Raw genomic sequence first — 16,672 nt, forward strand, 5'->3', positions numbered from 1 at the left:
TCTGGATCGCACACGCCAGTTCCGGATGGATGACCAACTCTTTGTTGGTTACGTGGGCGTTAAGAAGGGTCGGGCGGGGCACAAACGAACCATCTCTCGGTGGGTCGTGTTGTACATCTAGATCTGCTACTCTTTGGTGAGGAAGGAGCCTCCTGTTGGGCTGAGGGCCCATTCTACTCGGGCCACGGCGGCTACCACTGCCCTGGGTTGTGGAGTCCCCTTGCAGGACATCTGTCAGGCAGCTACGTGGGCCTCACTGCACACGTTCGCAAGACACTACTGCCTGGACAGCCAAGTCCGGAGAGATGGCTATTTCTGTCGTTCCGTTCTCCAGGACTTTCTGGTGTGATCATTGGTTCGCAGACCCACCACCGGGGTTGGTATTGCTGGGGTATCTATTCTAAGGTAAGGAATCTAATACTAACCTGTTTCTTTCATATGCACAAGTTACTTACCTTCGGTAACGATATATCTGTAAGAAACAGTAGTTAGTATTAGATTCCTTACCGCGCCACCCATCCTCCCCGTTCTGCGAACCGATATCTAGGGTTAAGGTCATCCCCTTTCAGGGCCCTAGTTTTATGGCACCAGTGTTGGTTTTTATCATGGCTCTGCGTTTTCTGGCGCGGAAAAGCTGTGTATCAGAACTGAGTCAGCGCGCGAGGGCGGCGTCTAAGTACTCCGACGACGTCATCCCGGCGCCGACGATGGACGCGGAGCCGCAGACGACGTCTTCCGACGCACAGGGGTACGGCTACGCAAAATTTTCCGGATCCAGTCCGACGCCTGTGGGTATTCTTAGGTAAGGAATCTAATACTAACTACTGTTTCTTACAGATATATCATTACCGAAGGTAAGTAACTTGTGCTTATAGACCCAAATTCAAGTTGATTATGACATCTCTTAAATTAGTCTATCTTTAAACCAGTGTTCTTGGTGGAGAAGTAGGAAGAAGTTGTAAACATGTATTCTCACAATTATCATCTAAACCGACAGACACTAAACCAGAAGCATTTCAAAGTTCAGTGCTTTATGCATGAAGCATTTAAAGTAGTACTGTATTTGCTATGATTGATTTGTTTTTTTAGACTCTATAATCAGTTGGAAGAAGTCAAAACTAAAATGATGGAGAAAACGAGACACGAAACATATGCTAAAAACAGAGGGAAGGCAAAAGAATTTCACAAGGTAACCATTTTCAACTTTCTATATGAGGAAACAAAGGAGTGTATATATGTGTTGAGATATATCCATTTGCCCATTATTTTCTTTGTTAGGTATGTCTTGATAAACTTATAGTGTCGGCATGCTAGAAAAGAAAAGTACATTCTTGAATGCATGTTTTTAATTTCATTACAGTGCCCTTTGTGTTTAAAATCTGGCTTATAAAATGCATTGTCCATAAAATACATTTTAAATCCAAGCACATCATTCCCAGCAAAACAATACATTTCTCAAACCATGGACTGTCTGCAGTCTCAGGCAAGCAATAGATATTAAATGGAGGACGCTCAAATATTTCTAAACAGAATACATAATGAGAAAAATGTGTTATGGTCCTATATTGCCTTCTTGGGGTACCAGTGACAGTTATAAATCACTGTGCCTTCGACCTTTTGATTTATAAATGTCACCGGGGTTTTGGTTACATGTAAACAAGGTATCTTGCACCCTACAACATGGGCCAATCCCAGAACAAAGTGAAGACCTTTATATTTTATTTAGCATCCATTGAGCTTTATTCTTTTGAGTGGACTAAAAGCATTTAAATCGGGATACACTCTTCATAGTGCTTCAAAAGGGGCAGTGATTGTTTTAAACACATTGATACACTGTAACTTATTTCAACCGATATTGAATACAATCTATTTAAAATCTCCAGAATAGTGGAGAAATCCAGTTTTCTACATGGGTTGGAGAGCCATGTAAAATGCATTTAAACAAGACATATTTGAATACCTGGTTAAATACAACTAAAAGATTTTTTGGAACTGATGTTCTGGTGAATAATTCTACCTGCAGATTCTTCACCCTTTGAATATCCCAGGTGCTAGGCTGGATCAGAAAAAGTTTGTTAGCTCTCCTCGACTGATGGGGGCGTGCCGCTTATGCTCTGTCTCCACCTTAGAAGTGAAGACATAGTGATGTCACTGGAACCATGTACTGCCCAACCTAGCACCCTTATGTTAGTACTGTGATTTCTGCCCTTTTGACGAAGGTCCAGAGTTCTCCTCAGAATCTGAGGTGATTTTCAGCTTTTTTCATTAAAAATGTCTTTACAGTGGGTTAGGGATTATGTCCCTTTCTAAAACTTTGGGATTGAAACTCTATCGCAGGTGTGATGGGCAGATGCCAATCATGGACTCACATGACATTTGCCAATAGTGTCTTGGCTCATAACTTGTCATTGTCCTGTGACTTGTGTCACAGTACGAATCACAAAGCTAACAAGAACAGTGAGGCTACACTGTTTATGGCTCAGGCCAAAGAGATCCTTGTGACAGAAGATCCTGGTCAAAAGCCAGGTCTTGTATTCTTCACGCTTCTTTCCTTCCTTGAAAAACATAAAAAGAAGCATCCATGGCAATCTCATAGGTGTCATTCATTTTCCAAAGTTAAATCCTTCCCTGGCCTGTTTCGGGCCTTCTATTCTTTTACACGCTTTGGCGTTCAGTGGAACAGTGTGCGAAAGCCTTCGGGCTTCAAGACGTGTACCTCCTGTGCACGTCCCATGTCAGCGACAGACCCTCACCCAATTTGCACGTGGTGCCTGGGTGTGAACACCACGACTCAGAGAGTTGGCACACCTGCCAGCACCTTAAGCCTAAGCCATGGCCAGGTCGGTGTCATCCCAGCATCCGTCCCCTAACTCAGAGGCAAGGAACCACCGGTTTCGTCTGCAACATCGTCTTTCGCCGCAGCCCCAAGGGCGTGGCTCACCGGCTGATAGATCTTTCAGTTTATCTCCGAGGCCCTGTCCTCCTTCCACGGAGGGCGCCGGCTCCCCCTGAGACATGCGACCCTGTCCGTCACCTTCCTACCTGCCGTTTCCCAGCGCAGAGGCGACTAGGGCCGAAATGACAGCCTACGCTGCGGTGCTGCAAGCTTCTTTGGCCCTTCCTCCACCTCCAGAAACATCCGCGGATCACTTGCCTCGCGCGGGGACTTCCGCGGGGTCGCCGGCGGCTCCGGCCCCGGAGGTTTTGGCTTCATGTCGAAAGAGGGTGATGTCGTTGAGGAGCGGTCCTTCGGGGCCCCCCTCTTCGACGCCTAAAGGAGGCTCAGTTCAAGCCAGAGGTAACGACGGAGAGTGTGTGGCCTCCTTTAGCCTGAGCTGTCGCCAGGTGAGGTGAGGTTCCTGATCCCACAAAGTTGGGAGGGGATACACCACCCACGAAAATATTGGTATTTCTTTTTTCACCATACATGAAGTAAGTGTTGCAGTAGTGATTCATAGGTCCTGACGAAAGCCTCTTAAGGCTGAAACATGTTGACCAGAGAACGTCTATGATAATTAGCAAACCATCTTTCTTGCTACTATCACTCTGTTTTAACCATACCATCTTGATGGGCACACTCAATAAAGTTTCCTTGTTGACGTCAAGATAGGCATTTTTAAATCACTTGGATTATTTTCCTTCTTTTCCACATATTCTTATTTCTTTGAGCACTGCAACTGAGTCCTATCGGCCTCATATGCTATCATTTGTTCTGGTTGAGTGTTCAACCATTGGGTCCAAGGTTAGCCTCAATGTTCACCTGAGGAAGTGCCTGTCGGACACCAAATTTTCAAACTTGAAATCCCAAATGACGAGCTTCCACTATTGAGTGGGCTGATGGGTACTTTTTTCCCATTTTTTTTCCACTTTTTGTATCTCTCTATCTATCCTGTCACTCCAGCTCCTCCTGCGGAATACTTTATAGATTCCTGAGAATGTCTGGTTTCTGCTAAAGACCTGTGGCATCTTCCGTGTGTTCAGTATGTAAAGTTGGGGGACAAGATGCTGGTAGGTCTATAACAATAATTCCCCTTGGGCCCTTCTCCACCCTGTAGTCTTGTGGTGCTGTTCCTCACCTTTCGTTTCTTTCCCTTCTGTTTAGCTGGGTTTTTCGCACACTGTTCCAGTATTCTCTCGGTTTTGTTTGTGATGGCTCCGCGTTGTGTGCGGAAAAGTTCTCCGAAGAAAACTGACGTAGGCGCACCGGGGTGGTACTTCTGTATCCTTGCTGACATCACGAACACGGACGACATCAGAGCGGAGTCATGTGGTGCCGTCCCCCCAGCCGGCGCGTAGGGATGCTGTGGCAAAAAGTTTTCCAGATCCAGCCTCACACCTGAGGCCCCTGCTCTTTCCACAGCACAATGACGCAAGTCTACTACTCGCTTAGGCATCCTGCAGTTATTTTGCCAAAACAGGCTCAATTTACAGGCTAAGAAAGGCGTGCCCCTCCTGTGTCCACTAGTAGTCGTCCAACAGCTCCACGTGATGCTCACGTAAGTAGACCTAGCAGAGTCAGGCAGTCTGCTTACACAGCTTCTAATCACCGACCCGGTAAGGATTTTTTCTCTGTGCAGCAATGCTCCCACCTGCGGGACCTCATTGCCCACCCTACCTCTGGCCATCTGGGGCCTCCGCTCCCCAGCCCACAGGCCCAGACCACCATACAGCCTTGGCCCTGCCCACTCCAGTCCCCTCACACCGCTATCAGCCGCAGCATCCTAAAGCAAAAAACAGCACAGGAGTCTACACAGTAGGAAGCTGACTCTGTATAAACTATACCAAATTATGGTATAGTGTGCACAGAGTCCAGTGGGTCCCCAAAGGCTTGCAGAGGTAAAAGCAGATACTATATTACTCTCTATTTGTGGTACTGTGGGCGAACAGTAAGGCTTTATCAGAGGGTAGTGTTAAGCATTTATTTTACACACTCGGGCAAGAAATTATGTGTCACACTCAAAGACTGAACTCAGACCAATTGTTGGTATTAAAAATGTATCTTTAGTTGTATTTTATTTTTAGAACCAAGCAGGACTTGGTATAGGTAAAGAGAATTGTACTTTTTAAGACTGATTGATCAACAAGCAAGCTGGTTGAGAATGACTTGTTACAAGTTTGTAAAATATTTAAACACAGTTGAAATTATTTTTGGAGGAGCCACCTGGCTTGGCATTTCGGACTGGACTGTTCCCATGAGGCACAGGGTCAAGACTGATTTGCATATGGCCTGGTGTAAACTGGGATGGCATTTTGAGCAAAAGAATGTTGGATTTAACCCAGGTCTCTTGACTGGGGGTGAATGTTTTGATTTGTTCTGCATTCCGTCCATCAATTGTGTCTTTTGCTAGATATCACACTGGGACATTGCCTAGATAACTGGCAGGTAAAACACTTTTGCAATAAAACACAATTTTGTTATGTTATCATACAAACACCCTCAACACTTAGTTTTTCAGATGAATACAGTCAATGCAATCCTATGGGGGACAATTAGGTTATTGATTTGTAGGTAAGTAAACTGTTTTGAGGTTCGAGTTTTTGGGGTTAGAACAAGGGTTCCCCCAGGGTCAAGGATTCACTCAAAAAGCACCCTCAGCGGCAGCTGGGTGCAGAGTGTTGAGTCCTAATGTTAGCCTATGGGGCTGGGGGCAGTCGGTTGGTGGCTGCTCTCGGACAGGCCACAAAGTTGAAGGAGCAAAGCTCCTAGGGTTAAGCTCAGGACAAAGGGGGATCCAAGGTAGCACACAAGGGGCACCCACAGAGGTGGCTGGGTGCAGGGTGCTGGATCGGCGTCAGGTGCCCTGTTTTCAACGGCAGATCTCCACTCAGAACAAACACTGCAGGTTGTGGCAAGGAGCCGTCCTGGAGGCGCCCAGCCTGTTGGAGAGGTAAGTTGGGATACTGGGGGTTGCCTGGACACAGTCAGTTCGACCACCCAAGGCCGTAGGGCGTCTGGTGCAGGGGTGTCTTAAGGTGTCTGGTTTTCTTTACGACTTACGGTCGGGAGGATCCTCCAGATAGAGGTTGCAGGTGTCGTCGGGAGACTTGATGATCGTTCAGGGATCACCAAGGCCCAGGTCAGGATCGCTGGGGGGACCTCCCCGTGGTGTTGGGTCACTCAAACCCAGGCAGTGGGCGTCCGGTACAGAGTGGTGTAGACTCTCAGATTCGGCCGTAGTCGGAGTTTGGTTCTTGAGTAAGTCTGGTGCTCACGGGAGACAGAGTCTTGGCAGGGAAGGCAGAGCAGGTCCTCTGGTTTCTGGGGGCTGCTGACTGCAGGACAAGCCGGGATTCCACTGGAGCAGGACGAGCTCTGGACAGGCAAGTAGGGCTGGGGCAAAGTCAGTTGGTGTCCTCCTTTCCTTCCTTCAGTACAGCTCTTCGTCCTTCTTGCTTGTCCGAGGAGGTAAGGTTTGGGTTGCCCCTAAATTCTAAATTTAGGGGCGTTTCAGGTAAGCACAGATTGGGACCAATGGGTCCCTCCCTTGGGGTGGGTACACCCTCTATTATGCTACCCTCCATTGGGAGGGTGGAATAAGCCTCACTCTGGTTGGCTGGGTCCCCCCATCTTCAAGATGGCAGGGACTAAGTTGTGCTTCACCTCGCTTCCCCCACCTGAGTGGTGGAGTTGGCATAGGTGGGAACACCTTTCCTATCTTGGTTTTCCCACCGCTTCTCCCTCCCAAAGTGGGGGTTAGAACCAGTGGGGGCCAGTTGCTGGGAGCAGCAAATGGCTGGGTCAGCTCACAAAGGCAGCAAGCCTTTGAAGCTTCCCCTTGGTCGACCCTGCCAATCCTGGTGGAGGAGGCTTGACACCTTTACCCAGGATGTGCCTTGTTTCAGGACCCCGAGAGTGGGTGGCTCTCGACCCAAGGGTCCAGAAACATGTCTGAGGGTGGCCGCTGGCGAGCAGCCAGTCAGCCTAGACACTAGAGTTAGATCGTTTTTCAGGGGGCAACTCTAAGGTGCTCTTTGAGTGCATTTATCATTAAATCCCACACTGACATCACTATGGGTTTAATGTACTGAGAAGTTTGATACCAAACTTCCCAGAATTTATTGAAGCGATTATGGTGCTGTGGAGTTTGTAATGACAAACTCCCAGACCATATACTCGTTATGGCATTACTGTACTTACAATGTCTATGAATGGACTTGGACAATGTAGGGGTAAAGGGCTCATGCACCTGTACCCTCACCAGTGGTATAGTGCACCCAGCTAGAGGGGTGTCTTACCTATACCATAGGCAGTGGGCTGTAGGCATGGCACTTAGGGATGTGCGCCATGTCGACTCTTCACTTTTCTCTCCAACAATACACGCAGCCTGCAAAGGGGGGGAGGGGGGTGTGCGTTTGTGTGTGTGTGTTAGTTAGTAAGTTAAGGTACAAGGTCTCTAAGGGTGGCACAAAAGGTGCTGCAGTCCTTCAAGACCTTCCCTGGCCAGAGTGCCCTTGGTACCCATTGTACCTTTTACAAGGGGCTTACATGTGTCCAGAAAGATGCCAATTGGTGGTGCTAGTCTTCTTGGCAACAACTCTGGATTAACTTGTACCCTAGATGCCCAGTACTCTAGGGTGATGCCCTCATGAGTCCTCTGCTGATGATAATGTGGGAGCTGTGCCAGAGCTCATCAGAATACACTTCCAAAAGCCTGCTGCATTCAACTTGTTCACAGCGACTTATATGAACAATCTCCTGGAAATAAGATGAGTATGGGGCAGAGTACAAGACAGCACCAACAGGTCACCTCGGGGAGCACTGGGGCAGCCAGGTGCAGTGCAATGTTGGGTGCACTGTTGAAGTCAATGGGGATTGGTTTGGTCACAAAGACGCTGGTTTGGACTGGGGTGCTAGACCGTCTGCCCAGCCTTTCTAAAAAGCTGTCCTCCTCATTGTGGCTGTCCTCAATGTCCCGACCAGAACCTGAGCCACCTGTGTGCCCTCTAGGTCCCCAGAGGTTAACTCCTGGAAGTAAGGGTACAGGAACCCTTTCTTCAGCAGGAAGTGGTGGAGGTGGGTACCTATCTCCTTCCTCCTCACTCCTTTCTCCCTCTGACTGGTCATCACCATGTTCAGAAGGGTGGGTCTTTGCACAGCTCCTGGATCTTTTGTTTGGTTGGATGTGGGCCCATTGCTATGTTTTTAAGTGACACCAACAAAAATTAGCAGTGAGTCAGGAAATAGTCGATCAAATCATGTACCCAATAGACAAGAAAAAGGGAAAAGCTATCAATTAGAACGAGTTCCCATCAGTCCACCATCGAGACCGCCCTTCATCATCTGGGATCTCTTGTACATTTCAAGGTTGGGAAACCACGACCGACCTGGCAGATGAAAGTAACCAAGTCAAGGGTGTCCCAAACAAAGTACCACAGATGTGAACAAGGTGTGTCTAGTGAGGAACTGGATAGCAGTGCTTAAAAGTGTGTAAGTGAAAAAGAAAAGAGAAAAGGCTCTAAAATTAGGTAGTGATAGGGGAAAACAACTTTAATATGCACCCTCACACTCCTAAATCAATAAAAACAGTGCAAATAGTAGTGTAACAAAGAACTACTAACAAAGATATAAGGTCGACATGTTTCTGCGGTCACTGGAGCCTATAGGTCTCCTGCTGCTTCCTCAGGACCATTAGTGCTACTGCTATGTTAAAAAGGTAAACCATATCACCTGATAAGTGTATATCTACTCGTCTTCCCGTCCCACTTGCTGGGAAGGAACAGCCCCACCTCACCTGGCACCAGCTCAGGTAGTGGGTGCACCGCACTCTCCGTCGGTACACCGGTCGTCCCTCTGAAGCTGTTTCATGAAACATGGTGGTGGACTGATGGGAACTCGTTCTAATTGATAGCTTTTCCCTTTTTCTTGTCTATTGGGGACATGATTTGATCGACTATTTCCTGACTCACTGCTAATTTTTGTTGGTGTCATTTCTAGTCAGGGGGTTTAGCAGTTAGGGTCTTTAAACACTCCCCTGGGACCTTCCTTTGTGTTTAATTATGTTTTTAAGTGTACATAAGGTCCTTACTTCCTTGAAAGACGAGTGAAGGTAAGGGGTGAGGTCAAGCTCCTCAACCATGTCCTGTATGTCAGCATGGTTATTTTCACTAATAGCGGAGTTCTTTTCTTGAGACATTCTAACAAAAAGTTTTAACCCCTCTTCTTTTGACTATAGTGACTAAAATTCTAAAGGGACTTAAGCAAAGCCCTAACAAGACTTTAAGCAGTTTTGTAAAAATGCCAATTTAAAAAAATCTGAATTCTAAAGGCAATTTAAGAGTTCTGTCATGTGATCAGGTGGTAACCAAGTGGTACAACAAATGCAAGTTGTATATCCCTCCGCTGATCCACCAATGTAGGAAACTGGCTCTATATATACTACACCAAAATGAGGTATAGTGTGTATAGAGTCCAGTTGACCCCAGAGGTAGACAGAGGTTAAAGTTAGATAGAACCTTACTCTCTATTTGTGGTAGAGTGGTCTAGCAGTAAGGCAGTATCAGAGGACAGTGTTAAGCATTTGATGTACACACTAAGTCAGCATATGATTTCACACACCTAAGAACTGAACTCTAGGCCAATTGTTTTTGTTTAAAAAAATATGCTGTTGTTTTATTTAAGAACCACGCAAGCCTGGCACAGGTAAGCGTAAAATACTTTACAGGAATAAGTTGCTGATTGTAGAGCAGTTTGAAAATGCAATGGAAATAGTACTGTTTGATTTACAGGAAATGCAGTAGGTTGCAACACTTAGCAAATACAGTACATTGGAATGAATAAGCTTTTTCAGTTAACTGCAGGTAGGTTACTTGTCTCGTTACTTTTCTAACTCAGTGCTGGATACCTAGATTCAGCACTGGGATATTTCCTGGAAACAGGTAAGTAAATACGTTTTGGTTATTTGCAGGATTTTTAAAGAATATCTTTAGATTTCAAAACGCCACACTTTTTGGAAGAAAAACAGTGCATTGAAATTAATAGGCTTTTTCAGTAAATTGCAGGCAAGTTACTTTGTACATTACTTTTCTTACTCAGTGCTGGATGCCTGGATCCAGCACTGGGACATTTCTTGTAAACAGGTGAGTAAATACGTTTTGGTTATTTGTGAGATTTTTTAAAGAATATTTTTAGATTTCAAAACTCCACACTTACAAACTTTTTGGAAGAAAATTGTCAATGTTATCCTATGGAGGAAAAACAGGTTATCGGTTCACAGGTAAGTAATCGTCTGTGGGAGTTCAGGTACTGGGGTTAGACTAAGGGGTCCCCCAGGGTCAGTGATGCACTTTAGTTTCACCCTCAGCGGCACTAGGACAGCCAGGTAGAGAGTGTTGAGGCCCAATGTTATCCTATGGAGGATAGGGGGCATCCGGTTGGTGGCTGCTGGCAAGCAGGCCACACGGCTGCAAAGCTCCTTGGGTTTAGGCCAGGGCAAATAGGGAACCCAATAAGCACCAAAGGTGCACCCTCAGCGGCACTAGGGCGGCCGGGTGCAGGGTGCTGTTTTGAGGTGCCCTGTTGTTTTCATTGGAGAACTTCTGGTTTGCAAAAGCACTGCAGACAGGGAGCCAAAGGACTTTTGGGTGCGACCACCACTTCGAGAGCGAAGTTGGGACATTAAGGGTTGGTTAGGCACCATTGGTTTGGCCACACAGGCCTGTGGGGGGTTGGGTGCAGGGGTGCCTTTTGGGGTCGGATATTCTTACCAGCTCCAGGTTGTGGTCAGTGGGGACCTTCTGGATTTAGGCTGCAGGCATCAGCTGGAGTCTTGAGGCAGGTCAGGGGTCACCGGATCTCGGGTCAGGATCGCCGGGGGGCCGCCTCGTGTTTTTCAACTCAAGCTCAGGGCGGGTGCAGAGTGGGTTGGATTTGCAGTTTCCGGCTGGAGCCAGAAGCTGCAGTATGAACTAATCCTGTGTTCACAGGAAAAGCAGTCTTGGAAGTGAAGGCAGCCAGGTTCTCCGGGGTTTTCGAGGTTGCTGGCTGCAGGACACACCGGGATTTCACAGGAGCAGGTTCGAGGGGAGACAGGCCGGTAGGCCTGGGGTAAAGTCAGTGGGCATCTTCCTCTTGTTAGCTGGCTGCACGGCTGTTCGGTCCTTCTTTTCTTCTTGTTGTCAGGCTGGATCTAAGGAAGCAAGGTTCAGGGTGCCCCCTAAATACTAGATTTAGGGGTGTTTTGGGTATGTAAGGGCAGAGACCAATGGGTCGCTCCCTGGGGTGGGTACACCCCCTATCGTGCCACCCTCGAGTGGGAGGCGGGCAGGAGCCTGTCCCTGGTTGGCTAGGTCCCCCCATCCTCAAGATGGCGGGGAGTCAGAGTTGTGCTTCACTTTGCCTCCCCCACCTGAGGGGTGGAGTTGGCAAAGGTGGGCACACCTCCTTCCCTCACTTGTTTTTTCCTGCCGGTTCTCCCACCCAAAGTGGGTGGTAGAACCAGCGCTGAAAGCAGCAAATGATCTGGGGAGGCTCACAAAGGCGGCATGCCTTTGAAGCTTCTCCTTCGTGAACCCTGCCCATCCTGGGGGAGGAGGCTTGGCACCTCGTCCCAGGATGTGCATTGTTTCAGGCCCCTGAGGGCAGCAGGCGCTCGATCCAGGGGTCCAGAAACATGTCTTTTTGTGGCAGCCTAAGCAGCCACTCAGTCAGGTCACTAGAAGTTGGTCGAGTTTCAGGGGGCATCTCTAAGATACCCTCTGTTGTGCATTTTACATTAAATCCCACACTAGCATCAGTATGGGTTTAATGTGCTGAGAAGTTTGATACCAAACTTCCCAGTCATCAGTGTAGCCATTATGGTGTTGTGGAGTTCTTAATGACAAACTCCCAGCACCATATACTCTTTATGGAAGCACTGCACTTACAGAGCCCAGGAATGGAATTGGCATGCACTTATACCCTCACCACTGGCATAAGGCAGCCAGCGACAGGGGTGACTGGTGTATGCCAGGGCAGTGGTTTGTGGGCATCGCACACAGGGATATGTGCCATGTCGATTCTTCATTTTGTTCTGCACCGAGACAAGCAGCCTACAAAGGCAGTGTGTGAGTGTCAGGGTACAGGACCTCTAAGGGTGGCACAAAAAGTGCTGCAGCCCTTAGAGGCCTTCTCTGGTCATTGTGACCTGGGTGCCTGTGGAACCATTTACCAGGGGCTGACATGTGGCCAGAGATGCCAATTGGGTTTAGGCTTCAATGCAGTTTTTAGGGAAGGAACATAGGCCCTGGGTACCTGATTAGCAGGAGCCCAGGGCACACTCAGTCAAAGAACCTCAGCAATTCAGCTAAACGTGGGGGCATACCATGCAAGAAAGAGGGCACTTTCTCACATGGCTGATCCAACTGGGGGAGTGGGCTCAAGTCTCGCAATGCTCGGGACGTGGGGACCTTTGGTCCTTTTCTCCTCTGTCCAGTGCAGTCTGGTGCAGAGGTGTCCTTCGACATCGGGTTTATTTCACAAGAGGCACTTGCTGTAGAGGGGGCCTGCACAAAGAGGCTGCAGGCTGCATCGGGAAGTCTACAGCTGGGAAACCCAAGGTGGGCTTCGAGTCTAGAGGGTCTGGCTGGCACTGTTGGCCCACTTCATCTCGAGCTAGGGGGCACAAGCGCAGTGGTGCTTTCCAGTGTCAGATCTTACATATTCCGGAGTCCTTGTAGCTCTTTGGAGTGACTGCAGGATGCAGGGGAGCGGCTATGCTATTCCATAGGAGTTCCTAGGTCTTGGTTGAAAGCTGGAAGCCCCTCAGGCTTTTAGAGGCACAGCGCGCTGCAGGATGAGCCGCCTTTGGCGCAATTATCAAGAACAGCAGACGGACCAACAGGGCTGGCGCCTAGTCATTTGCTGCCGTTCTGTTCTTGTGACTCTTCAGTGTCCGTCTTCTTCTTTCAGGTCAGCAAGATCTCATTTTCTGGTGCCATGGTAGCCCCTAAATACTGAAGTTAGGGGCGTTAAAGGAGTGTAGGGTAGGAGCCAATGGGCTTCCCACACTTGGGGACAGTGTGCTGCCTTTATGACTACTTCCTGTGGGAAGTGGACATAACCCAGTGCCAGAGTTCCTAATTCTGGCATTACAAAAATGACAGACTGAAATTTCGTGTTCACATCGGGTAGCACATCTTGGGGGTAGAACTACTCTGAGGGTGAAAACGCCTATCTGACTACTAATGTTCCCACCTTTCCAGGCACCAAATGGGTCCTGATCAGGGGGGGGTCAGGACCCAGTCAGCCAGCAGACTAGTAGTTGGTAGGTTTTAAGGGGGCACCTCGAATGTGCCCTCTGGGTGCATGTATTAATAAATCCATTACTGGAATCAGTATGGGCTTATTAATACAAGATGTTTGATACCAAACAGATTTGGTATCAGTGAAGTCGCTGTGTAGCTGGGGAACTGTAGCTGGGGAGTGGTCGTTTTCAGCAGTGTCCATGTACTTAAAATGGCTTCCCTAGTCTATGGTACGGCAGAAATTGAACTGGCCAACACAGGGCCATACCTGCTCATGAAGATATAGCCACACATGCAGTTTAGTGAACCCTGCCTTAGAACTGTAAGGCCTGCTGTAGGGGAGACTTGCATATACTGTTTTCAGTGTCTGTGGGCATGGCACTCAGAGCTGTGTGCCATGTTGTGTTTTCACTTTTGTCTGCACCAAGAAAGGCAGCCTGCAATGGCAGTCTGCATGAGTTAGGTGAGGGGTCCTTTAGGTTGGCACAATACATGCTGCAGGCCTTAGTGACCCTCTTTGGTACCCATACCCTAGATACCTGGGGTACAATGCACAGGTAAAAAGTGGGCGTGATCCTATCAAAAAGGGGCACTTTCCTACAATGACATCATACTTCCAATAGTTCTATTTGGTTAATGTGTCTCTTTGCCCTGAGAAGAAGGAAGGATTTAATTGAAGATTACTTTAAGCTCTAGACTGGTGAAATTAACTCAGCCCTGAGTTATATTTAATGATAGTTAAGTCATAACAGTGAGCATCCCAACTAAGGTCTTAGAATCCTGTGGGAACCTGGGTTGGGGGCCTATCAGGACAAGAGACTGAGTTCACTAGTACAAGAAATGAAAACGACTGAGGAATCCGCTGTATTGCGTCTTGACTGCCAAGAGTTGCTGATTCCACTGTTCTGCTTTGTTCACCTGAGCTAACATCATGAAACAAGCATTGGAATCTACACTGATGCTGGAGGCTTGAAGGCTCAGATGTGTTGAATTTACCGTTATCAGGCAGATCTTCGGGGGCTAAACAATGTAGAGGCAACTGGCGAGTCCTTATTACAAACACTGTCTTTAGTCCTGAACATCATACTAATTACTGCTACAAGCTCACTGAATGCTGAGGACCACTTTCCCCACGTCCTAAGTTCTCCCGCCCCCTTCCATTTTAGGCGTTTAGTCTTTAGCAAGTCACAGAGATCCAGTCATTGCTTTCTTCTGAGGGTTGTATAAATTAGAGATTCAGATATAGCTGACACATGAATGACGCATAGTAAATCAAATGCCCAGATTGTGTTATAACTTCATAACAAAACTAAGACTTTTTATATACTTTAGGAGTTTTGATAGTGTAGTAAAATGTCTTTATATGTCATTTTGCATCAAATTGTTTCTACACTTTAATTAAATAGGGCAATCTTGCTTCTTCAAGATTGCAGAGACAACATGCAGCCTGGGTTTGGTGTCTGGCTGGTTTGGAAACTCTGACTTGGTGTTTGCAACAGTTTTACTGTATCACGTTGTCTGTGATGGAAACAGTACCTAACCTGTAATCACCTTTTCAGCGTTTGTATTCAACAAATGTATTGCACTCTCGTTCTATATTGTTTTCACCCATTACATACCTGCAAAACTCTTAAGATAACTTTTTTTGTGTGCAGGTTACATTTTTTCCACCTCATTGTCTAATTTGCAGTGAAAATCTATGAGCTTAATAGGTTTCATAAACCAATTATTATCAAGTCAGTGTCTGTAATACTTTGATCTTAAAATGCAATTCCCAGCTTGATGGCAGAAAAAAGCAAACTTTGTGAATTTATGTGAAACGTGTCTTTAGGAGCTAAACTAAGGAAAACCTCATGGAGGAGTACAACGAGTATGGCCTTGTAGTCACACAGTTGTCAAAGGTTGCACTCTGCTTTTGCGCCTAATAGCCGCCTGTCTCATCCCGGCGAACGTCCTATTAGTCAGAAGAAAATGGGTCTCTAGTACCAGAGTCACTTGAATGAATAATGTTTACTATTTCTTCTAAGCTTCATTTTTTCAGGTCTTAACAACAGTTTTCAAAATTGTTTATTCTAGCTAAAACATTATAATTCTTCATATTTTCAATAACTTATTTTTCTATACGCAGAAAACTCTGGAAAAACTGCGTGCCAAAATGTCATGAAAGATCATTCTTCATAAGAGATTGGAAGATCGGAAGAAATGGTGTTTTGAAACGCAAATGGTGCTGTACCCTCGAAATATTCAGTATTGAGGAGATTGACTAATTATTGAATCTTATATTTAAAGATTATTCTCTGTGCAGTTACACCATTTAAACAAGGATCTTGTGTGGTCTTATTTAAAAGCTTATTTTACCTGTTTTATTGATGCATTATTGATATTCAATAGAGGTGCATTTTGTATTATGTATCAATGTTCTGTGTAATTTTTGAGATGTAATATTTCAAATAGAACTTGATTGACATAAATTATGTATTTTTTTAAGTATTATGTAAATTTGTATTTTTAAAAGTAATCTATTTAAAAAAACTTTAGTTAAATCTTTTAATAAAAATCGGATATTTCTATATGTCTTGCATTATTGTTCATTGTACCGTGTGTAATAGGAGACTTCAAATGAGTTTGCTCAGTGTTTGTGCTTTGTTTTCTGGAACAAATGGTACTTCAGGTTATTCTCCTTACTAGCTATTGTTACCATCATATTATTGCGAGTATCATTAAGATTATTTTGTTTTAACCAGATTTTAGTATTTTAAACAAAAACACTACACATGATGTTATAGGTAAGTTAACCAGAAAGGATAAAGGCAGCAGAATGCAGGAACAAATTTGTACGCTAAAGGGTGAGTCGCCACATAGTGGAACAATGTCTTGGGGTGCAAGCTATTTAAAGCATTGTAACAGTACTCTTACCATTATATACTCTGAGGCTGGCCCTAATCTGGAATAATCTTCTTTGCTTTCAGAAATCTGTGGATTAGGCGGTGTCCCTTTGAAGCATCTGTAACTACGCCAGACCTAGAGAGTGATCTTGAATGGATATATGACCTTCTAGCTCCAGCCATGGGATAAACATGCCTGGCAGTTACTTACTTGCTAAAGCCAATGGTCAGATCTCGAACTATCTAGCAGCCTCAACCTTGGAGGAATTATCGACAGTTTTGTTAATTTTGGGTTGTGTGTTTTATCAGTGTTAATCTCACCAGTCACAGTCACAACAACCTCAGAGTCATCTGGTCTTCTAGTACAGGGATAGGGCCAGGGAAAAGGCTGTAGATCCCTCCAGGACGCCTTGGCCTCTTCATCCTCCTCTCCTGCTCCCTCATGAAAGTTCTCTTCCCCAGACTCACATGCAGCCTGTAGGAGGGCGAGTGTCCTCTTTTCAGCTGGCCTGGAATGCAATTACTTCAGACCAGTGGATCCTTCAAAAAGTAGAAAGAGGGTGCCT

At 46.3% G+C, this 16,672-nt stretch overlaps 1 protein-coding gene across 4 annotated transcripts in view; it reads left to right on the forward strand.

Moving 5' to 3' along the window:
* The window catches only part of CEP295 (centrosomal protein 295), a 627,693-nt gene extending 611,900 nt beyond the window's left edge, over positions 1 to 15,793 (forward strand). For 3 of the 4 annotated variants that reach the window (XM_078656962.1, XM_078656963.1, XM_078656964.1), the window contains 2 exons: positions 1,090 to 1,189; positions 15,350 to 15,519. In XM_078656962.1, coding sequence (XP_078513088.1) covers positions 1,090 to 1,189; positions 15,350 to 15,385 — 136 coding nt within the window. In that variant the 3' untranslated portion in view covers positions 15,386 to 15,519. Of the gene's footprint in view, positions 1 to 1,089; positions 1,190 to 15,349 lie in introns of all 4 variants that reach the window. The other variant, XM_078656965.1, reaches the window with a different exon arrangement.
* Positions 15,794 to 16,672: the final 879 nt, after the last annotated feature.

This window comes from Lissotriton helveticus, chromosome 8 (genome assembly GCF_964261635.1).
Source record: "Lissotriton helveticus chromosome 8, aLisHel1.1, whole genome shotgun sequence".
NCBI classification, from domain to species: Eukaryota; Metazoa; Chordata; class Amphibia; order Caudata; family Salamandridae; genus Lissotriton; species Lissotriton helveticus.